Consider the following 23,675-nt stretch of genomic DNA (forward strand, 5'->3'; position numbering starts at 1 on the left):
ATTTAAGAAATACTGGTCTCCCCTGTGAAATCTGTATAGTTTAGGGTAAAAGCACACAGAAGACCAGATTTCACGGTCCGTGACGTGTTTTTCATGGCTGTGAATTTGGTAGAGCCCTAGTTATGAGTCCGCTGTCAATTTTTTCATTGCAGATCTCTATGTTCAGGAACACAAAGTTCACTCCATCCACCTGCTGAAATATGGGTTTTAACCACTGCAATTAGAAGACCCTCAAAATCGTTACCTCCTTTAAATACAAAATTTTATACTGTGCCCATCACCATATTCAAGTGCCTCTAAAAAGAAACTGTAATTTTAGTAACTGTCCATGGTTACCAGTTTCCACCTTCCAAATACATTTTATAAAGATTTTTCAATATAGTTTACAAAGACCAACCGATACAGAACATAAATGCTCCTAAATAAATCAGTCTATTGCAGAGGTCCCCAAACTGTGGGGCAGAATATTCAGGGGGGCGCAGCTGGGGCCCAGGCCAGCTCCCGCCGGGGGAGGCACCACCCAGCTCCTCTCCTGGCCCAGGGTCCCAGCTGCCAGCCCCCTTACCCTGTCCAGCGCCCCAGAGCCACGGCTCCACTCCCAGCCACAGCTCAGGGGGAATGCAGAGAGGGGTTGGGGAGGGCATGAGGTAAATAGTCTTGGGGTCACTGGTCTATTGAGTCAAAAAAGAAAAACCAACGAAAACAAACAAAACAAAAAAACCCTTAAGTCTCTGGCCATGGGAAACAAGATTTCTCCAATGCACCGTGTGGTATGCATGGTTATTTATTCCAGCAGTATAGAACTGAACAGATCAAGTACAAATTTGGACCTTATCCTGCAAGTGGTCCCACTAGAATCCATAAAACTACTCATATAAAGATTTGCAAGATCAGACCCTTGAACAGCAAGGGGTCCATGGTATCAACTCATAAACCTGCATATGATTTCTCTCCCTTTATTTCTGCTTGTTTAAGATTAAAGCCAAAAAACGTAAGGGTAAGAGTGAAAACTAACCCTTATCTTATCCCCACTGTATTTAAGTATTGCACATAAGAAATGTAAGTCAACCACATTTCAGCAATACATTCAATACTTGGGCATACCAAGTAACATCTAGTTTTCTGGCTTGAAGCTCATGTCTGATTCTTAACATATTTTTATACTACTGCGATCACATGGGCTATCAACAAGTACAAAAGGAAAATAACACATTCATCAAGAATTCTGTGAAAGAGCTCATAGTGGCGGGCAACCTAGTCTATTCAGGACAACAATACTAACACATGACATTGAAGCTGTAACTGCCAAATTAATCAAACCCTTCGGTAAATACAATTCAGACAAGCAAATTCAACACCTCAAAAAACTAGTCTATATACAAACTCAAAAGATAACTACAATTTTATAATGCCACTTATATAGGGTGACCATATTTCCCTATGCTGAATATAGGACACCTGGTAAAATTACTCGTACTCAAGCGAGTTCAACGGTAATCAATCAGAACTATGCAGTACAATCGTTCAAATTAACATCAAGTTGACTGATCCCCCTTTAGGAAGAAATACTGCATAGTTGGATTCTTTATATTTACCTTCTTATCTTTAAGACTTCAGGGTTCACACTAGGCATGTAAATACCATTTTAAAAGTTAACCGTTTAAACGATTAAAAAATATGTCATTTAAATGGTTAACCAATTAAGCATGGCTGGCATCGCCTGTATTGTTCATTGGTATTGTTCATCAATCAGGAGGTGGAGGCGTATTGTTCATCAATCAGGAGGTGGAGGCAGGTCAGATAAAATGATTTTAAAATAATACCTGGCACTTATAGTACAGTATAATTTCAATAAACTGGGATTTTCAGATAAAAGGAATTAGGTTATCTGAATCCAGAGTGCATCCCCCATGCTCCTTATGTTGGTTGGTAGCACTCACGTTTATGTGAGTGCCCGATTATCTGAAAGTTTAGGCTGTCCCCAAGACCATTTGGATAAACGGGAGTGTACTGTACTTCGTATCAGAGTACATTACAGGTGAATCCTTGCTACTGGAAGTGAGTTAGGGAATGTGTCTAATTTGTTATACCAAGGAATTGTGAATCAGTGTTTTTAGTACTACTCCTGCCTCTGCTTCTAACTCACTCTGATTTTGAGCAAGTCAGTATGGTTATGATTAAGAAAGTGACTGAGTAAAAACAATGTTGTTCTTCTTGACATCTGTTTCACTGTGTGTGTATTCAGTCATTACAAAAAAAAAAAGTTATAACATGTTTTGTATCCTGGCTAGACTGGTAGAACCAACATAGCTATGGGACACGAAGCTGGATTCTGTATCATTTTTTATACATCAGCAGCATTACAACTGAATCTTTTATTTCTATTGATGATGCTCAAGACTAAGTACAAGGCTCTAAGATTCCAGGTTGAGTTTTCAGTGGTGTCAGAAAAAACATTTTTTTACTTTTAGACTGAGCAAATCTGATGTGGAATCATCAGGATGCAATAAATATGGAACCCCACAATGCCATTTTTCAAACGCTAACTCTGCCCTCAACATCTTCATTTTAGAGGAGAAAATACTAATGTGTGTGTGGAATTATGGAGCTTAATGTTTATAAAATACTTTGATATCCTTTGAAAGACATTTTAGAAGTGCAAAGCAGCACTCTCCATTAAAGATATAGGGAGAATGAAAAAATATTCCAACTGAAATGTGGGGTTTAAGTTGATATTCTTTTAAATTTTCTTGCCCAGATGAGGGTTTTGGTTGTGCAGGGCTAATACAGTAAGGCTGTGTCTACACTACAGCCTATGGCAGCACCCCGCGAACAACATTAAGTTATACCAACATTAGCATTCATGCGCACAGTACTACGTCAGCAGGAGAGCTTCTGCTGCAACATAGCTTATGCTGCTCATGGAGGTGGGTTTTTCTTACGTCAACAGGAGAGCTCTCTCCCATCAGCATAGATCTCTCTTTACCTGATGCACTATAGCGGCCCAAGAGACTTGTTATCCTGCTGAGTACCTATTGAGGGGATTTTGGTGTTTTAGGATGCATGCTAACCTGTCATCTGCTACTGGTGTGCAACGTTATAGGCACTAGAATCTTTGACCCTGGGAAATGTTGTTACTGATTAAATGGATGCTGAGTGTCACAGGATAAGTGTAGGGTGACCAGATGTCCTGTTTTTAAGCCCTCCTGCAACTGTCCCAACATTTCCTTAAAAACGGGCAAACTGTCCCAGATTTTCTGTCTCCCCCATCACTACTGACAGATCCCCTATAGCTGCTGGCTGGACCCCTGTTTGCCAGCCACCCGTCCACCAGCGGTGAGTTGGAGGTTCCAGTGGCCAACGATAGGGGAAGGGTGTGCAAGGCTGGTGGCAGGGTGAAGATGCAGCTGGCAGGGTCAGCCGCTCCCCTGCTGGTCTGTCAGCACGGCCCCTGCTGTGTTCCAGCTCTCAGCCAGCAGAGCCCCATCCCACTTCCAACCAACACTGGCTGCGCACTGCAAGCTGCGGTGGCTAGTGAGTGCAGGCAGGCGCCAGATGGTGGCCAGTAACATGTCGTCTATGTTGCCCACCAATCGGCCCTTTAAGCGTTCCCCCTCTTGCTGTCCTCTCCTTGCTTTGCCCCTTCACAACTCCCTGCAACCCACTGCTCTTCCATGTCCTCCCCGGCAGGGTGCATCCCATGCCCAGAGAACCAGCCCCTGGTTGGAGCACTCAGCTCACGAACAGCCCGGCCAGCAGGCTCCTTCCTGCCCCCACTGCCTCTGGCTGGGCTGGCGCCCCAGGAAAGCCCAAGACCCTCCAGCCCAGAACACTGGCCAGGAGGAGCCAAGCCCTGCCTGTGCCAAAGCCCCACACAGCACTGGCATGGGGAAGCCTCTCTGCCTCTCAGCTAAGCTCAAAAGTGGCAGGGGGTGGAAGCGATTTTCAGCCTGTTCATGTCCCAAATCTACAGGCTCCACAGCAGCTCCTGCAGCAGGGGCTTAGCACCCTTTCCACACACACCCTCGCCCCAGGGAGCAAGGGGTTGCTCCGTCCCCTAGGCACGCTCCCCTCCTGAGCCACCTCTCCAGCCGAGTTTGCTGCAGTCAGGTTTCCTGGTGACAATGTATTCTGAGGGCTTAACCCCTTCCTGCCCACACTGTAGCCAGGAAGTGGCTGGGTTTTGTCAATGGCCAGCAGCAGTCTGGAGGTGTTAGCTGCCTTTTGATACTGCAGGCAGGCAGGAACAAGCTGCTTCCAACCTGCGATGGGGTGGGGAGGAGAAGCGATGAGCTCTGTAAACACACAGGCCAGGTCATCCCTTCCACCCCCTCTTCCCCTGACACTGGAAGCAGCTCCCATCCCTTCCCTCCCACACAGTGCTGAAAGGCTGCTGCTGGCCACATTCTGGTGCAAACCCTGGCAGAAATCTGGAGAGGAGGGGCATATGACCCTTCTTTCCCCGCCAATGTCTTGCCTCAGGAAGACACAGCACCAGGAAAGGCAGGTCCGTCCTGGGGGTCCAGCCAGGCGTGGAGGACAGAGCACCAGGTAGAGAAGGTCAGATGGGTTGGGGGTGTGTGTGTGTGTGTGTGTGTGTGTGTGTGTGTGTGCGTGCGTGCGCCCCCTCCCCGGGTGAGCAACAGATGTAAAAGGTTAACCGGTAAGCAACAGTTAACCCGCCTTAACAGTTAACCCCGGGTCGGCCAGCCGGCCCCCAGCAGTCCCACGGCGGCCGGCCAACCCCAGCAGCCGATTAGCATAAAAACCCCACCTCCACGATCAGCAGAAGTTAAGTCCGTCGACTTAGCCCTATACACATGAGTGCTTATGTCAGTGTAACTTATGTTGCTCAAGGGAGAGGCTTAATCACCACCTTAAACAATGAAAGTTATGCTGACATAGGCTGTAGTGTAGACATAGCCTCATATGCTGAGCTTTCCATCTATCCTGATGCCAATTTCACTATTTTCCAAGTTACCAATGATAGATAAGACCTGAATTTCTCAGGTACAATAACTCCTCACGTAACGTTGTAGTTATCTTCTGAAAAAATGCAACTTTAAGCAAAACGATGTTAAGTGAATCCAATTTCCCCATAAGAATTAATGTAAATGGGGGGGGTTAGGTTCCAGGGAAATTTTTTTCACCAGACAAAAACCTATTTTTTTATATACACACACACACTACATTTTAAACAAACAATTTAATACTGTACACAGCAATGATGACTGTGAAGCTTGGTTGAAGTGGTGAAATCAGAGGGTGGGATATTTCCCAGGGAATGATGAACTGCTAAATGATGAACTATCATTCGACTGAGCCCTCAAGGGTTAACACACTGTTGTTAATGTAGCCTCACACTCTACAAGGCAGCATGAATGGAAGGAGGGGAAACAGCATGGCAGATAGACACACACACACCTTGTGTGTGGGGGACAGAGATGTGCATTGCCCCTTTAAGTATGCTGACCCCATTCTAAGTATATTGCCTTTAAAAAAAATCAGGAAGTTGAAACAGCAGCTGTGGCCAGCAAGCTCTCTGTCCTGAGCCCTGTCCTGTCCCCACCCTGCTCTATATGGAGAAGGGGTAAGTGGGGGGCAGGAGTAGGGGGGAGAGGGACACCCTGACATTAGCCTCCTTCTTCCCCCACGCCCTTTTGTTGTATTCATCTCGCTTTGTTAACAATTGTGATTAAAATAGAGATAGAGGATGTATGTGGATGGATGCTTGGTGTGGATAACAACTGAATGATCAGGGAGGTGCCAGCCAAAGAATCCAGTGTCCATCGGCTGAAGAAGGCGTCAAGTGGAAATAACCAGAGGACCCCCGGAGGGCAGACTGGAATCCACTCAACAGCCTCAAGAATGGGAGAACCAAAGAACAAGATAACATCTGGCAGCACGGAGCCATCAGGAATGTGCCATCTGCTGATTGATTCAGCAGCAGCATGATGAAGCAATTCCCATAAACTAGCATAGGAAGAAATTCCTATAGAAATGGACTCTAGAAAGTGAGAACTTTGGGGTCTGATTCTGAAAACCAACTTCCAGGAGCATGAGATGAGCAACTGACAAGGCCCTGCTCCCTCCTCATGTCCAGGCCACCTGGCCAGTGGCTTGGCATGAGCAACTCTAAGGCTGGTAACTATGATAAAAATCTTGCAGTTTGTATTCACAACAAATGTGGCATTTTACCTTTTCCCCTTTCATAAGATCCTGCTGGTTTTTATTTTATAGGTATAACAGGAGCAGCACATGGCTGTGGGGGGAGGCACAGCTGAACTGCTAGCAATTGGTAGCCTGCTGGATGGCTGCTGCACAGGGAACTTAGGGGAGCCAGGAGCTGATAGCGGCAAGTTATATCTCCACATGGTGGCTTAGCACCAGCAATATTCAGAGCCCAGGGGCAAAGCTCCACCAATATTTGGGGCCAAGTTTGGGGGGGGTGTCATAAATATAAAGGGAAGGGTAAACCCCTTTGAAATCCCTCCTGGCCAGGGGAAAGCTCCTCTCACCTGTAAAGGGTTAAGAAGCTAAAGGTAACCTCGCTGGCACCTGACCAAAATGACCAATGAGGAGACAAGATACTTTCAAAAGCTGGGAGGAGGGAGAGAAACAAAGGGTCTGTATGTCTGTCTATATGCTGGTTTCTGCCAGGGATAGACCAGGAATGGAGTCTTAGAACTTTTAGTAAGTAATCTAGCTAGGTATGTGTTAGATTATGATTTCTTTAAATGGCTGAGAAAAGAATTGTGCTGAATAGAATAACTATTTCTGTCTGTGTATCTTTTTTGTAACTTAAGGTTTTGCCTAGAGGGGTTCTCTATGTTTTTGAATCTAATTACCCTGTAAGATATCTACCATCCTGATTTTACAGGGGGGATTTCTTTATTTCTATTTACTTCTATTTTTATTAAAAGTCTTCTTGTAAGAAAACTGAATGCTTTTTCATTGTTCTCAGATCCAAGGGTTTGGGTCTGTGGTCACCTATGCAAATTGGTGAGGCTTTTTATCCAACATTTCCCAGGAAAGGGGGGGTGCAAGTGTTGGGAGGATTGTCCATTGTTCTTAAAATCCAAGGGTCTGGGTCTGTAGTCACCTAGGCAAATTGGTGAGGCTTTTTACCAAACCTTGTCCAGGAAGTGGGGTGCAAGGTTTTGGGAAGTATTTTGGGGGGAAAGACGCGTCCAAACAGCTCTTCCCCAGTAACCAGTATTAGTTTGGTGGTGGCAGCGGCCAATCCAAGGACAAAGGGTGGAATATTTTGTACCTTGGGGAAGTTTTGACCTAAGCTGGTAAAGATAAGCTTAGGAGGTTTTTCATGCAGGTCCCCACATCTGTACCCTAGAGTTCAGAGTGGGGGAGGAACCTTGACAAGGGGGCAGGTTCCCCCGGCCCTCTCTTGCTGCCCCCACTCCCCTCCCCGGAGCAGAGCATCCCTGCCTCTGCCTCTTCCCTGAAGCTCTATGTTGCCTCCCGGCAGCAACTGCTGCCGCAGGGTCCTATTGCCCCCCATCTCCACTGCCTGAGGCATACTGGCTGAGCTTGCCCTTCCACCCCAGACCCTTCCCTTTTCCGGCGGGACCCTCCACCAGCAGAGGGGACCCCTCCGCCCACAGTCACCGCTCCTGCCCCATGCTGGGCAAGGAGGCAGCCCCATCCCTCACCCCCCAGTGAGGCTACAGTCAGGGGCAACAGCAGGGGAGGAGGCGCACGCAGCACCCCCCAGCACCCACCAAGGGGGAGGCAAGGGAGATTCCTGGACCTGAGAGGGGCCCTAGAAGCACATGCAGTGACAGTGGTGGGGGTGAGTGTGCTGCTGGGGGGGCAGGAAAGAGAGGCTCCTGCCCCAGAGCTCGCTACTACCGGCAGGGAAAGGGCTGGGGGGAGTCCTCCTCTCTGGCCCCTGTCCCAGAGCAGTCTGCCTGTACCCCAAATTCATCCCCAGCCCTGCCGCACCCTAGAGCCCACACCCCCAGCCAGAGCTTTTACCCCACCACCGCACCCTCAACCCTAGCCCTGAGCCCCTCTAACACCCCAAACACCTTATCCCCAGTCCCAGCCAGAGCCCTCATCCCCCTGCACTCCAACCCTCTGCCCCAGCCCTGAGCCTCTCTAACCCCCCAAACCCACCAGCCCCAGACAGAGCCCTCACCCCCACACTCCTACTCTCACCCTGAGCCCTTCCCACACCCCAAACCCCTCATTCCCAACCCCAGAGCCCTCACCCCTTACACCGCTACTCTTGCCCTGAGCCCTTCCCATCCCCAAACTCCCTCCCAGGGCCTGCACCCTGCACCCCAATCTCCTGCCCCAGCCTAGGGCCTGCACCCCAGACCTCCTCCCGCACCCAAACTCCTTCCCAGAGCCTTGGGCAGGTGGGGGATGGAGTTTGGGGGGGGGGGGGGCGGGTTCAGAGCATCACCAAAATTTCTACAAACCTGCCACCCCTGAGCAGGGCTTCTGGTCCACCCTGGTTCCAAGCCCCCACCAGCTAGCTGCAATGGGCTGCTCTTCCTGCAAGCAGTGGACAAATCAGGTGGCTCCCAAACAACATCAGAAGGGAGCATTGCACAACTTTAAACGAGCATGTTCCCTAATTGATCAGCAACATAGCAACGAAACAACGTTAACTGGGACGACTTTAAGTGAGGAGCTACTGTACAAAATCAAACAGAAAAAACACTAACAAAAACATTTCAGATATACTGTATGCATATGCATTAAATTACAAAGAAGCTAAAATGGGGCCAGAATCTTTGTTTTTTTCCTTTGCAGGTCACCTTTAAGTCTGTGTCTCAGGAATCTTATTTACTTTTTACAAGCAGCTCAATATTCTAATATGCACTATCCATGGTTCCACACAGTAGACAAAACATTTTGTTAGTGAAGTTCAGTTTCAAGTTTGAGACCTTCCAGCTGCAACAGAAAGTTTCATCAACAATATCTCAGTCCTTTTAAAACCTAAATTATACAGGCACACATGTATATGAATATTTCAAGCTGGCAAGTCAATAAATTAATAAAAAACAAGATGGACATAATGTTAGCAGTCAACTTATACTGCTAACCTGAGAACATAACTAACCATGAATGAAACACTCCAGAAGTAAGTTATAAAAGGTAATCAATTAAGTTTATATTATTCATTTTCCCCAGTCTGAAGTTTCTTCCTCTAGCATGCAATAAAACACCACACAGGCCCAATATACACACCATACTGCAATGGTTTAATTAAACGTGTGATTTAAAAATCAAACAGGTACAAAACCCTCTGTGAACGCTCATAACTCAATTTAAGCCTGTCTTACGACGACTGTGTTAAATCAATTCCTTACCATCTTAGCTAAATCAGTATAAGCCTGGGTTAAACTGATTTAAGTATCTGTGTAGAAGTCTGCACCAATCTAAATTTAAAAACAAATGTTTAAATTGATTTAGTTAAACCAGTCCACCTTGTATGAACAGAAAACCAAAAATTTATGCTAAGAGAGGGGTAAACAGGCCCTTGGAAACAATAATTGCTCCAAGACACTACTGCTCTTTTCTTAAGTAAGGTCTAGATGAAGTGAGAGAAGTTATGGAACAAAGCATTTTAAAATTAGACAAACCCTATTTTCAGGTTCATAAAATGAAAAAAATTAGATCGCTCTAAAGCAACATACTAAAACACCATGACCAGACTAAAAACATACCTTGATTTATGCAACGTGTCTTAAGTTCTCTTGAATAAAGTATCTGAAAAGTAGAAAAGGCTCTTAGAGACAAGATTCACCTAAACATACTCACAAGTCTGCCATAGATAGAATATCAGTTATTGAATTTGATTTATGTGTTCTTAAATACATAACTTAGTAACCACTTCAATTTTGGCTGTGTACTTGCACTCTGCATTTGGCACCTGAGGAACATCTTTACAGACTCCTGCAGTAAGGCAGCTATTCCAGATAAGGATAAATATTCAGTGTAAAAAGAGAAGTCTAAGGTGGCAGAAGTGTACTGATAAAAGTTTTGTTTACTAATGAGTTTTAGGGTGACCAGATGTCCCAATTTTATAGGGACAGTCCCGATTTTGGGGTCTTTTTCTTATATAGTCTCCTATTACCCCCCAACCTGTCCCGATTTTTCACACTTGCTGTCTGGTCACCCTAATGAGTTTGCACAATATGACCACTATGAGCTACATATTGACTCTAAAGTGCGTTATTTTCTTTAAGAGTGTTTAGTGTTAGTGTTTTGGAAAGGTACTAATCTCAGAGCTCTATAAATGGAAGATCCTGATTTATCCACCAGAATACAGTACATGCAGTAATAATGCAAGTTCCTGAACACTGCGCTACCATTGCAGCAAATGATTGAGAGAGACCACATCTCGGGATTAAGTCAGTACTTTTCTCTTATTGATCATTCAGTCCTTGCTGCAGAGTGCTAACAAAGTGGTGATTTTTGACATCCACATATGCCCTAGAAGGAACTGAGCTGAGACCACATAAGTATCACTGATTAGTAAATGTGAGCTTCTGTCTGTGAACTTCATGCATCCAATGAAGTGAGCTGTAGCTCACAAAAGCTTATGCTCTAATAAATTTGTTAGTCTCTAAGGTGCCACAAGTACTCCTTTTCTTTTTACGGATACAGACCAACACAGCTGCTACTCTGAAATCTGTCTGTTCAGTCACTTCTGTTCCAACACATCACAGATGATAGTATTTGCATCAGGCCTTCTCACAGATTCATCTTCATATTAAAAAAATATATATTTTAAAAGGAAAGAATAGACAAACCTTGGCATTCAAAAGATTCTGGTTTGAATGCATCATGGTGGACTGAACTAACCGATCTGGTCATCTTTCATAACACTGAAACACCATGGGAGGAAAAAACCAGACGCTGAGCTTTAGCCAACATATTCTTAGAACATGGGTCCAGCAGTGTTGCCTAATGGCTAGAACAACAGACTGGAACTCAGGAGTCTTGGGTTTAATCCCAGTAGCCTCGGGCGTACTGGGTGACCAGGCAAGTAATTTCACCTCTGTGCTCCAGGATATGCACACTGCAATCACAGAGCGCCTCTGCAGCTAGCTGGCTCAGGTATAGGCAGCAAAAAAGCCAAGACAGCACAAGCTGCAGAGCCTGCTGGAGACACTGGGTGATTCCTCGCACAGGTAGCCAGCGGTGCCACGGTACCAGGACCCCAGCCAGGCAGCTCCGCGCTCGCTCGCTTACGGAGTCCCCACAAGCCACACGAGCCCCAGGATTGCCGGGCAGGTGCCTCCTCGGTTTCTTCCATCTGTAAAATGGGGACAATGATCCTGCCCCCTCCCACACACACACGTGGAGAGCTGCGCACCAGCAGCGCCAGGCGGGAGCCGGCTACGACGTTACCGTTACTGCCAAGGGGCTGCCCACGCTGGGGGACAGAGCACAGCCGCGCGCTCCGCGCAGGGCCCCGGGCACTGCCACCCCAGGGGCTCCGCACAAGCCGCCCCCGCCTCCCGTTAACACGGGGGGCCGCCGCTCGCAGGCGGGGGAAGGTGGGGGGGATGGGCCACCACAAGGCGCCGGGGCGGGGGAGCGTTACCGCCCCGCGCTGCTCTTGAGGGGCCAGCCCGCGCCCCCCGGCAACCCCAGAAACGCGCCTGAGGGGGCTGTGCCCCCGCGAGACCCGCTAGGGGATGGGGCTACACGCTGAATAAACGACTCCGGGAGGGGGAGGGGTGGCAGTTACGACTCACCTCCCAGCCCGCGCCCTCAGCTGGACTCCACCATGATGCCTGCCGTCCGCCCCGCCCCTTCACACGTCAAAACGTCGCAGCCGCGACGGGCTCCCAGGGCGGCCAAACTATTCCGTACCTTGGGCCCTCAGCTCCGCACAAACACACCCCCTACCAGAGCGAGGCTGGCCCCGCCCCCAGGTCTGGGCTGAGTCTTCTGAGTCCCGGGCTCCTCCCACCTCCCTCCCGCAGGGCGGAGGGAGGCGGGGCTGCCGAACGTTCCACTCGGGAGGGTGGGGCCGGGTTTGTGGGGAGATTGTTCGTTGTCCGGCGGCCCCCTAGCGGCCCAGCCGCTCCCTGACGCTGGGGCACGTGTCCCTGCTTTTCTCCGCCGCCAGGGGCTGCAACCTGCCTGCCGGCTGCGCGTGGCACCTTCGCAGGGAGTCCTGCGGCTTGGGCTCCGAGCCCACCCCGCCTCCTGGGAGGCTCGCGCTGAAAGCGCCGGAGTTAGCGCCACTCACCTTGGGCTGCTGAGGCCATAACAGGGCCCGCTTCGGGTTGCACAGGCACCTGGCCAGGGGCCCTGCCAAGGCTGCGTTTTAATGGGTGATATGCCTAACAGCTCCAGTTCACATGCGGCCTCCAGGATAAATCTGTCCAGAGTTTGCCCCAAGGCCCAGCACATGGCTTAGGTCCGGGTTGGGCAACCTTTTTGGCCCAAGGGCCACATTAGGGTGCAAAACTGTATGGAGGGCCAGGTAGGGAAGGCTGTGCACAGGTCTCCAAACAGCCTGGCCCCTGCCCCCTATTCACCGCCTCCCACCTCTGACTGTCCCCCTCAGAACCCCTGACCTATCCAACCCCCCCCCTTGTCCCCTGACCACCCCCTCCTGATACCAGATGGAAAGAACAACAACAAAGCTGATTTTTTTTTAACTTGCAGAAAAGAGAATTATAATGTATCTGAAACATCTCGAAGTGCATATATTCACAGTTTTATTTTGGAGCAGGCTGTATCTCCTTCAGGGCATTAAAAACACAGTTTTTTGTAATTGCATTATGGATGTCATGCTGATTCATTTTGCAGTGGCCTCAGAATCCCCTTTTCTAAAAATAACTGATTTTCTCCCTATAGCAAGTAAAAAAGTTGTGAAAGCCATGGGTCTACTAATAGGAGCTTTTTATCTAACAGCAGATAAAGCCTGGCAGTCTCTTCCTCCATCTATGAATATTATTACACTTAAACTAATTATACAATATTTTTATCTGAGGCCAGTCACAGGAAAATAGGATATCAATGAGAGCAAAGTAATGGGAGAGATGTGAAAAATTAGAACAGGACAAAGAGAGACAAGAGTTAACAGAATACACCATGAAGTGTTGAAGCGGTCTTTAAAAACTAATCTGTGTAGGCCAGGTTCCTGAGAGCCTGTATGTATCATGTGCATTATCTAGTATCAGACATTGAAACATTGTTGCTGTTGATTAAAATATCATATATGTTTGTGTTGAGTCTGTATGTAAAGTCTGTGGTAAACACATACACAGTGTTCAGGGATCCTGCCCATGAAACATAAAGTGATGATAGTAACTCATCAGTATGTCAGTTTTAACTGCTCCCATCTCTACCTTGCAGCAGTGAGTGGTACTAATCTCTTCTCCAATGTCCTTCCTCATAACTGATGTTGTTTAGTAGTGGTCCCTTTAGATGATGATAGATTTTAAAGCCCAGACTGACCTCCTTCATAACACAGGCCATAGAATTTCACTCAGTGATTCTTGTAGTAGGGGAACTTATTCTTCCATACTATGTGTGATCATTATCAAGCCCAATGTCTGATAAATGAAATAGAGCATGTCTTTCAATTAGTGCCTCTGCATTTGTTGAAGAGGAAGACTGAAAAGCAGAGGCGGGTCTACCAATTTTGCCGCCCCAAGCAGTCGCCACCAAATTGCTGCCACCGCAACAGCGGCGGAGCTGCCACTGAATTGCCGCTGTGCCCCGAAGAGCGGCAGAGCTTCCGCCCAAAAGCCGCCGCAGCAGGAAGAGCGGCACAGCTGCTGCAGAATTGCCGCCGTGAGGCACGGATTGCCACCCCATTCTCGGTGCCACCCCATGCACCTGCTTGGAAAGCTGGTGCCTGGAGCCGGCCCTGCTGAAAAGGCTCGAGAACTAAGGAGGAGCAACCACTGCTTGGAGAAAAGCAACAAAAAGACAAGACACAGGCCATTACGATAGTTTTATATCTCAAATGCTCCACATCGCAGCTACCAAATATTTCAACACCCAAGGGACAAGCAATGCAAACAAAATCTATCCTCATTCTCTAAGTGTAAGCAGTGGAATAGTCCCGCTCTTGTGGGGAACTTTCCTGGCTTCTGCACTACCCTGGTGAAGTGGGCTAGCGAAAGGATCTGAGTCCCACTTCCTTTACCCAGTGGCCTCCCTGCCCTTGAGGACTCCCCTTCCACTATCCTGTCTGGCAGAGTCCTCCTAACCCCAACAAGGCTGGGCCCAGGATTCCTGGGGGGCTCGACCCCCAACCCTGCTATGGTCACCTAGGACAGGGGCTAGGGAGTCCCCACTCTGGGGTACTCTCTCTGCACTGGGCACTTCTCTGACCCACTGACCATTACATACAAGTTAAAGCAAATGCAAGTTATTTAATCAACAATTAATTTTAAAAAGAATAAGGAAAAATGGGAAAGGTTAAAGGAAACACATCAACCTGCTCTGTGCAGGGAACATCACACACAGTGTCTCTGGAATGTAAGGGCAGTTCACAGTCTATTCCTTGTAAGTCCCAGGCCTTCTTCTCAGGCCCTGGCTTTGCTGCAGGGATGCTGTGGGTTGGACACTTGCTCTGGTGGTGGCCACACGCTCTCAGGCTCTAAGTGGTAGGACCCTTCTTCCCAGTATCGCCCCCGCCCTGTCGGGGTTATGATCCAAGCCTGGCCTGCAGAGCCCCTTGGCTGAGGCGTTTCCCTGTGCTGGGTCCACTGCCCAGGGTCCCCCTCGCTCTCCCCAGCTGCTCACCGCACCCAGCTCCGGACTGCTCCTGCCTCAGCTCCACCACTCGGTCTCTGCACTGCTGCTGCTGCTGCTGCTCTGCCTCCAGCTCCCTGGGCTGCTTTTTTGGCCCCTGTGGCTCTGGTTGCTGCAGCTCTGCTCCCAGGACAGGTCTGCTCTGCAGGCTGCTTCTGTGACTCTGCTCCCAGCACTGCTCCCTGCTTCCTGGGCTGCTTTTCTGGCCCCTCTGGCTCTGGTTGCTGCAGCTCTGCTCCCAGGGCAAGTCTGCTCTCTCTGGATCTGGCACAGCTCTGCTCCCCAGCTTAGCTTGGGCCCCTGCTTTCTCCTTAGCTCAGCCCCACTCTGTCTGTCTGACCCAGGCAAATCCAGCTCATACGGAGGACGGGACCTCCCTGGCCTGACTCCCTGATTAGCCTGCTCGCCCTGTCTTTCAGGATGAGCTGGAGCATTGGCCTCTCCCCATTGTTCCTGGGGACTGTCAGTCTCAGGGTCCTGATTCCCCATCAACCCTTTCCCCTTTTTAGTACTGGGAGCTAGAAAACCAAAACACTCCCACTGAATGTTAGTAAGGGGGCAACAGTCCCCTTACATAAGTTTCAGGTCTGCAGAGAATGGACATTGAATGGTTTCACAAACCAGCAGCAGGATCTCTGGAGAATGTCAGCAATCCTTCTCAGCAGCTTTTGGTACTGCCTGGCCTGCCCAGGTATAGACCATCAGTGGAACCTGCTCTTCCTCAGAGTAAGGATCGTTGGACTCAAAGGGTGGAGCCATTGGTAGCAGCTCCACATTTTGGTAGCTCAGCTGGAAGCATAGCCTTATGAATAGCATGCCGACAATGTGGGAGTGTCCCTGGCCCTACTGGAGCTTAGGATAGAGAGTGACGTGTGGACAACATATGGAAGTCTCTATCACCAAGTCTGTCGGGATCAGTGACACCGAATCCGTGTAAATTGCCAGATCCTCAAGCAGGGTGTACTGAGGTCAGGCAGGAGGAAAACTGGCTTTGGAATTGGATATGTTGGTATGGATGTAGTTGTTTTGGTGTAGTGTGGAAACCACTGGTGCAAAAGGCAATCTGCTCATACTGTCCTGACACACCTTTGCAGATGGTTTCAGAGCATTAAAAGCTCTTGGTACTGTCAGTGCTGGCCCGTGATCCCCATGAGTTCCAGATGAGCCATCTCAGGGGAACAGAGTCTCACTTGATCCCAAGGGAAGGGGGAAAGCCACCCTCTTCTTAGGAGGGTCGTTTTGCCCTCCTTCCTCTAAGGGTGTTTCTCCTTACCCTCATCATGCCTTTTTTCAGAGATATCCTTGGGTGTGCTGGAGTATTCCGTTGGTACTGGCAGGACAGTGCTTGACAGCTCCAGTTGATGAGGCAAGGAGTGGGAAGGTCTCAGGTCCAACCGAGACCTCATGTTGAGTTCCATCAGGTGCTTGCAAAGCCTGAAGTCCCAGAAAGAGCTTGCCAAAACAAGCAATCAGCTGCAGAAAGCAGTTCAAGAGAATATTGGAAGTGACCACAATTTCACTCTCCCACATCAAACTTAAGTGAGGGACATTCTTTTTTTTCCCCTATATATGTACAAATGCAGAGCTTCAAGCAACAGCTCTTCAAATTCTACAACCAAGGCAGAAGGCCTGCAATGGATGTTGTCTTCAAATTTGTTGTAAACTCTTTGATATAGCCAGGTGATTCAACACTTGCCAAGTCTTACTACGGGTAATGAAAGATGTATAAAAGAGAGTTGGGGAGATACATGTAAATTAGAGGCCTGTTTGAGATGGAAACAGAGATGATTTGAGAATGAAAATTGATATTTGAGGTACTGACTGACCCGATCACATTTCTCATATGGACTGAAGCAGGGGTTCTCAAACTGAGGGTCAGGACCTCTCAGGGGGTCACGAGGTTATTACATGGGGGGTAGTGAGCTGTCAGCGTCCACCCCAAACCCTACTTTGCCTCCAGCATTTATAATGGTGTTAAATATATTAAAAAGTGTTTTTAATTTATATGGGCACGGGGGAGGGGGTTATAGCACTCAGAGGCTTGCTGTGTGAAAGGGGTCACCAGTACAAAAGTTTGAGAGCCACTGGACTAAAGTTTATAGAGGACTGGCCATGCAGTCTGTATCTCAGCTGCGGCTATGAGAAATATCCTCTTCTCGGGTGTATTGTACACATGGTATAGGAATCACTCTGAGCCCAAGGTGCTTGAAAGAAATACTCTTTATTCAGATGCCAGTTCCAATTGCCTCTGCATAACTACACATGGGCTTCTGCAGCACCATTCCCACAGACTTCTGTCTCTGAACCTAAGGTACTTAAAGGTACAGAGCCCAGTACCACAGTACAGATGATATTCTGAGAACTAGCAGACCAGAGATCCCAAGAGCTTTGTGAAACAAGACTCTGACCCTAAATCAAAAGTGGTACAGGCACTACAGGAAATACCTGACCTCTGGCCAGGTAAGTGAATACATCCACCCCATGGCACTCACAACACAACCATGCATACTGCTATAAAGAAATCCAGATTCCTCTGGAGCAGCCATGAAGGCAAAGCAGTTGCCTCAAGTAGCCCTGATGGTACATGCAGCAATCCTTCTAACAGCTAGAGTATTGCAAGGTGAGTGAGGACTGTTGGCCCTAAGCATGTGAGACTAGAAGCTGAAGTTACAACCCATGCAACTTGGAAGAACTAATAGCATGGTTTTGAATGTTTGAAGTGTAACAGATGGCAATGCTTAAAGTAAGAGGAGCATGTTTCGTCAAAAGCTCCTGTTTTGTTTTTTATAAGAAACCACAAGATTTTTGAAAAATGCCCCCATTATGCACAGTTGCAATTGAGACGTCAGGATGTCAACCTGAAATGATTCAGGATCAGGTGGAGAGTTTTACCCCAACTTGAAGACAAAGACTATGTTTGAACCAAACTGCCAAGACCCATTTTGGCTATGACAATGTCTTGCTGCATCTCAACTGACATGCAGGCAGCTCTCCTGAACCAATGGAATCAGAGGGAACGGAGAGAAATTCCCAATTCCAGTCTAAGGAAAAGAGAGTTTGTCAATAATGTGAGTCTTGTTTGACTCTGGACTGGAGAGAATGGGCATTGTCATTGGTAATAAAGAGGCCTAGTCTGGACATGTCATCTTATAGGTGAAAATTAGCCAGTGCTGTGGCATAGCAATAGAACTAACACACCAACAATTTTGAGAACTTGGTGCTGTTTATCTCAACTTGTAAATATGGGATTCTCAATTAAGTGCTTTCCCATTGGACATTATTGTTACCTGAGTACTCAGGTTCAGGTAAGTAACTCCTGAGGGATCTGCTCCTGAAGCAGATTGTCTGCTATGCCCAAATGAAGGATGAAAGTCCAAGGTCTTCCTGGCATTGCAATAGAATAGGTTCTAGGACTAAAGCATCGGGGAGGTGGGAGGTGGAAGGGTGGAGGGGGAGAAGATCACCAAAGGGCCCACTCTGATCAGAACCAAGACCTTTGTGGCAAGACAATGTTGTACCTGGAGCAGCTGCCAAAAGTTATTTATTGTTGTTCCCTGGTAGCTCAGGGGAGGTCAATGTGCAATTGACTTCACTTCGAAAGAACAAGACTGCAGGTCTAGAGAGTCAGCATTAGCAGCTGATAGTGGAGCAGACCCTAGGCTAGACTTCAGAAACAAAGCATTAATGCCAATGTTTGGACCTTATATGATTTAAATCAATTATACACCGGGTTTTTTAAAAATTCAGGCATTAGTCTCAGATTAGAAGTCTTAGCCATCTTCAGAGCCAGTAAGTGGGGTAGCACTGAATGAATGGGTTCCAGAGATATCCCAGTGGAGTTTTGAGAATGAGTTTCCAAGGTTTCCGTGCCAAGGATGTTTCAGCACACAAGGACACCTTGGTTAAAGAACCAAGCTGAAAGGTTTGGATTCAGAACCTACTAAGGTCCTAGTAAATCTTTTGGAAAGGATTGGTTTGACAGATACGATCTAGAGTGACTCCCACAAGAGAAATGCTAGACCTTCATCTGACTCTGGGAGTAAACCATCAGTAGCTATCGCTGGAATTTCAATGAGATCATGAATTCAGGCCATTTTAGAGATGGTTTCAAATCCATCTACAAAGTTGGATCTGAATTTTGGATTAGTTCAGGTTCATCTATACTACAATAGCCATCTTGTCATAATGGTCTTTTCTGGTCTTGAAATTTTGTTAGTATACTTCCCAGAATTGGGGTGCTGCAAACAGATGGAAAAAAGCAAGTGCCTCATACATTTTTGTAGTGCCTCATAAATTTCTTAAATCTTGCTGCACAAGACACACTGAAGTGCACACTGCACACTTTCTTCAGAAGTAATTAAAGGGTATGTTTCACCAAGAAATCTGGCTTCCAGAGCATGAACAACGCTAGTCGCAATTAAGATTCTGCTTAACCAACAACCCCGCTTGAAGCAGGATTTGTCCAGGTGCTCTTCTGTCACAGGAATGGCACTTAGGGACATAAGGCAGAACCTCAATCTGAGGTCTTTTTTCCCTGTTTTGTCTCCCTCATCTAGAGCTCCAGCATGGAGTACATAGAAGGAACAGAGATCTAGGAATCCAGGGAGGAGAGAAAGAGATGATTAACAGCTTCAAGTAGGAAAGAGTATGGATGTAACTGTTAGCTGGATTACTGGCTTCTCCAAAGCGTTTTCTGAGAACTGGGAGGGAGCCTTTCATTTTGAGTGCTGATGTTCGGAAACCAGTTCCTCCTGCTTGCTGTCACTTGTGGTGCTTCTGCAAACTTTAAGGGCTAGTAGTCCTGGCCTCTCTCCGGGATAGTGTATCTCTGGACCAGAAAGGAGATTATGAGAATCAGGAGGAAAAAACATGCAAACTGCCACCATTGGTAGATATAGTATTCATAAACTGCTGCAGGCAGGGAAAGATGCTGGTACCCTAAACCCAGACACTGAAAGAATGAAAAGATTCTTCCTCCATTTCCCTGCCACTGTGGAGAAACCAGAAGGTCATTATCAGGAGTATCCAACCCTGTTCATGATTGTCAGCAATCCCTTCTGGTCAAGTAGGCAGTCTCCCCTGACAACAAGCTCAGTTTTCCATCTTTGCCCACCATGCTGGAGTCTCAGAAGGGGAAGGCAGAAGGAACAAATACCTGTTTTACACAGATAGAGACTTAGCACAGGATTCTGCCCATCAGCTGCCTGGGTGCAGCTCTAGCATCCAGACAGATCCTGCCTTGACTGGGGAGGTAAGGCAAAGATCCTGATTCTCTTCTAAGTTACCTTGTTTTTATGACAGTGTCACACCAGCGTATGTCTACACTGCAGTAAGCCTGGGGTTTGAACTCAGGCTCAAACCTAACCACCATTCTGTCTACCCACAAATCTTGCTAACCCTGGGTTTGGACCCAGGGTCCTAGAACCCCATGGGAATGGAGGGTTTGAGCCCGAGTCAAGCCAGGACCCAGGCTTCAAGCCCTATTCCTGTGCAGTGTAGAAGAAGCCCAAATGGACTTTGCTCTGGGAGTCCACCAAAAATATTTCACAATCCCGTGGGCTAACTTTCCTTCTGTTCTTTGGACAGTCAAGTTGGTGAACCATCAAGTTCTTCCCCACTACACTATGAACAGAGGGCTAGAGCTAGAGTGGCCACACTTTGGAAGGGCCCTAGGAAATCTGAGATATAGGTGATTGGACTGACGCCTGCATCATGCTCTGTGGATCCTAGACACCCAAATTGGAACTCAGGGTTCAACAATTCATAACCAGGGATACAAATGGCTGTACATGCTCAAGCCCTAGGTTAACAAACCCTGGGTCTGCTAACTCAAGTTCTACTAAGCCTGGGTTTGCATTTGTAGTGTAAACACACCCCCAATGTCTTCAGTGTAATTAATCTTGATTCAGACAGGGAGTCTTCCCATCAGTTCCTTAAGTTACCAACCTCCTAAAAAACATTTCTCCTGTGAAGCCCATAAATAGGAATTCTTAATGCTTAAAGTTAAATTAAATAAAACATTGTCATCCCACCACCCGATTTCCTAGTGTGTCACATCTTGTATGCATGCCTTTTCTTTAGACTGTAAAGGTCTGTCTTTGTTTTTCTGTCTTGTACAGCACTGAGCACGTTGTCAGCACTACACAGACAAGTAATCTATTGGAATACTGCTGGTGTTGAATGGTATAACCTGACTAATTAATAAGCAATTCTTCATAAATAGAAGAAGTTTCTCTCATTAAATAAAAGAGGGGGAAAAAACAACAACAGTAACTTCTATACCTGATGAAGGACTTCTTTAAGACAAATGATATTGATCTAAAAGTACCAAGAGTAACAAGAATTTAAAAAATATTCAAAAATAAACACCTGTATACAAATCTAAACTCTTTAAAAAATCCTTTTTATTGATTCATTACCATACAAAATTTATTCAAATTACATCCATTTAAAGTGGTAAGATCACAGCTAGAGAACAGGTCACCCTTTAATAAATCTATTTACAAAACTCATAAAAGCTTTTTTTTTTTAAACATTATTTTACAGGGTTTCTTTTTTCTCAACTAGCATACAATGCAAAGCTAATTTAGATTAGTATTTTGCCCACACACATTGGGACAAGTGTTTAATTTATACAAAACAGTATAACAAAAAGGACAATAATATAATCTATTAGTCTCAATTTTATCCTTCTCACAAAGTGCCCCCTTGTCTCTCAGAAAATGTCATGCTTACACAACTTTTACTTTCCTCTTCCACAAGACTAAAATTTAAATACTGCAATTTTATTTACAGATCCACATCATTTAACAAAAAAACTCTTAAAAAATTACGAATAAGCTAGAAAATATTCTGGCAGTGTTTACAAATTAATTCCTATTGTACAAATCTGCTACGTAACTAAAGTGTGAGTACAGAACATATATCAACTTAAATATAACCACTTAATGAACTATGCACACATTTGTACATATAAACACACACTTAACACTGTTTAACAGTTCTTAATGTGTTGCACTTTATACATTGTTATATTCTAAAGCTCAGTCATATAGTTCTTATTCTAGTACTGTTACTTTTAGTCATTTCATATGTGAGCTTTTATAGCAGCAACTCAATGGTACCAGAAAACCTGCATACATCATATGCAAACTACAATACAAAATAGTACTAATTTACTATGTGTGTCAGATAATCACGACAGTAATACAAACAAAAAAAAAGTTTATATGGGGCATCATCTACACCAACATTTAGCCCATAAAGTGGCAACATTTTAAACAAAAACAGAAGGTATATTTAAGACTTATTAGAATTCCTCTCACTTTCAAAAAATAAATATTGGTGCTTTACTATACTACCAAAGAGTTTCAAAAAATAAACTTAATTCAGTTAATGTGGTACTTACAGTTATGTAGTTCTTGCTTTGGGGAAAAAAAGCTCTGCATTGCTGGCGAGGAGAATTATAAAAGCTGGAAGCAGAGGCAGCTTACCCGCTGCTATAAATATGGTATACTGAACAAACAAAGCTTGGTATAAATTATTTTCCATAGAGAGAATAACACAGTGCATATCTAGTAGGCACTTAACACAAAGCCCCACTTAGTACCACAAAAATTTATGTATCAGGTCTAGTGTGCACACTGGGGGCAGTAAAATTGAACTGTGCATCTTTGTTTCATTTTAAAAAGAGAAACACTTTCACACACATATGTAAGCATTTTAAAAATCTGTGGTTACTATGAGAAGTGGCAGAACTGTAATCTTTGTCCATATTTGTAATATACACTATATTTAAAGTTTATTTTTTTATTAAAAACTTATAAGGACATTAGTATCTGACCTCATACTGAGACAAATACATTGCTCAAACTGAGCATTATGAGAGTAATTTAAACATTCCCAGGAAGAGTTCAAGAAACCCATTACACACTCTTGCATTACTTCCTATTTACATTTACTGCAGGTACAATCCATATTGTGAGACTCAGAAGACATGTGTTTTCCACAGAAGGCACAGCTTGAAATACAATTTAAAAAATTGCTATTTGTGACTAAACCAGTTCATTGAGCCCTTCTCCACAAGCCCACTGTACACAGTAAGCAGAGTTTGGGGGAGGGGTGAGAGAGGAACCATTTATGATCACCTGCCTGCATGATGTGCCATTTGCTGATGCACAAGGCCTGGAGCCTAAGGTTAAACAAGGCTTTGTTGCAAGAGCCTACAGTTGTGTTCATACTATTCTAGGAAGTATTTCATGAAAATGTCAGCATTGTTCAGGAGTCTGTAGTTGACTCTGTAATGCTACACTTGGGAGTAGGTAGGAGGGAGGGGACAACACAGAATCACAGCAGGATTTCTGGTTCCATTTAAAAAAAATGGTTTATATGGAAAATAATTAACAAAATATAATCAGCTGTATATAAATTCATCCACCAATGAGGGAAGCTTTTCTAAATCATAAGCATCAAAGAGATCACTGATGCCCTCTTCTTCCCCAAGGCTCAGCAGGTAATCTTCCTGAAGCAGAGGAGGCAGCAAGTTCACAAATGGCCCTTCGAAGTTAGAGGGAATTTGGTCCTCTGTTTGCTGCAAAAGGTTGGCTGGAGAAGCCAACGGAGAGAGGTTTGCCATATTTACCGAGCAGTCCCCTTGTCCTGCGTTACCAGAAGCCAGATCTGTAAGATGTGAAAATAAAAGATATTTTATCCTATTGGAAATATTATGCCTGGATAAAATAAAGTTACTCAATGCTGCAAAGAGGGTTTTTCACCGTGTTCTTTAAACACAAAGCAAATAAAAAGTGGCCCTCTTGTTCTAGATCCACCTGATTATACAAAATAAACAGCATGTCAGAAAAAAATATCACAAAGTCCAGTAACAAGTCGATCACAGCAGTTTAAGATTCACT

At 46.0% G+C, this 23,675-nt stretch overlaps 2 protein-coding genes across 3 annotated transcripts in view; both read right to left on the reverse strand.

Annotated features, from left to right (window-relative positions):
• Positions 1 to 11,859, reverse strand: part of CDKAL1 (CDKAL1 threonylcarbamoyladenosine tRNA methylthiotransferase) — a 664,051-nt gene extending 652,192 nt beyond the window's left edge. For both annotated transcript variants that reach the window (XM_073331895.1, XM_073331896.1), the window contains exons 1-2: positions 11,739 to 11,859; positions 9,699 to 9,741 (exon numbers count right to left, since the gene is read on the reverse strand). The gene's annotated coding sequence lies outside the window, so the exon portion shown is untranslated. The remainder of the gene's footprint in view (positions 1 to 9,698; positions 9,742 to 11,738) is intronic.
• A 9,352-nt stretch (positions 11,860 to 21,211) lies between these two features.
• The window catches only part of E2F3 (E2F transcription factor 3), a 55,644-nt gene continuing 53,180 nt past the window's right edge, over positions 21,212 to 23,675 (reverse strand). Inside the window, exon 7 of the mRNA XM_073329450.1 lies at positions 21,212 to 23,442. Within this exon, the coding sequence (XP_073185551.1) occupies positions 23,177 to 23,442 (266 nt within the window). The 3' untranslated portion in view covers positions 21,212 to 23,176. The remainder of the gene's footprint in view (positions 23,443 to 23,675) is intronic.

Source organism: Lepidochelys kempii, chromosome 2 (assembly GCF_965140265.1).
Source record: "Lepidochelys kempii isolate rLepKem1 chromosome 2, rLepKem1.hap2, whole genome shotgun sequence".
Taxonomy (NCBI): Eukaryota; Metazoa; Chordata; order Testudines; family Cheloniidae; genus Lepidochelys; species Lepidochelys kempii.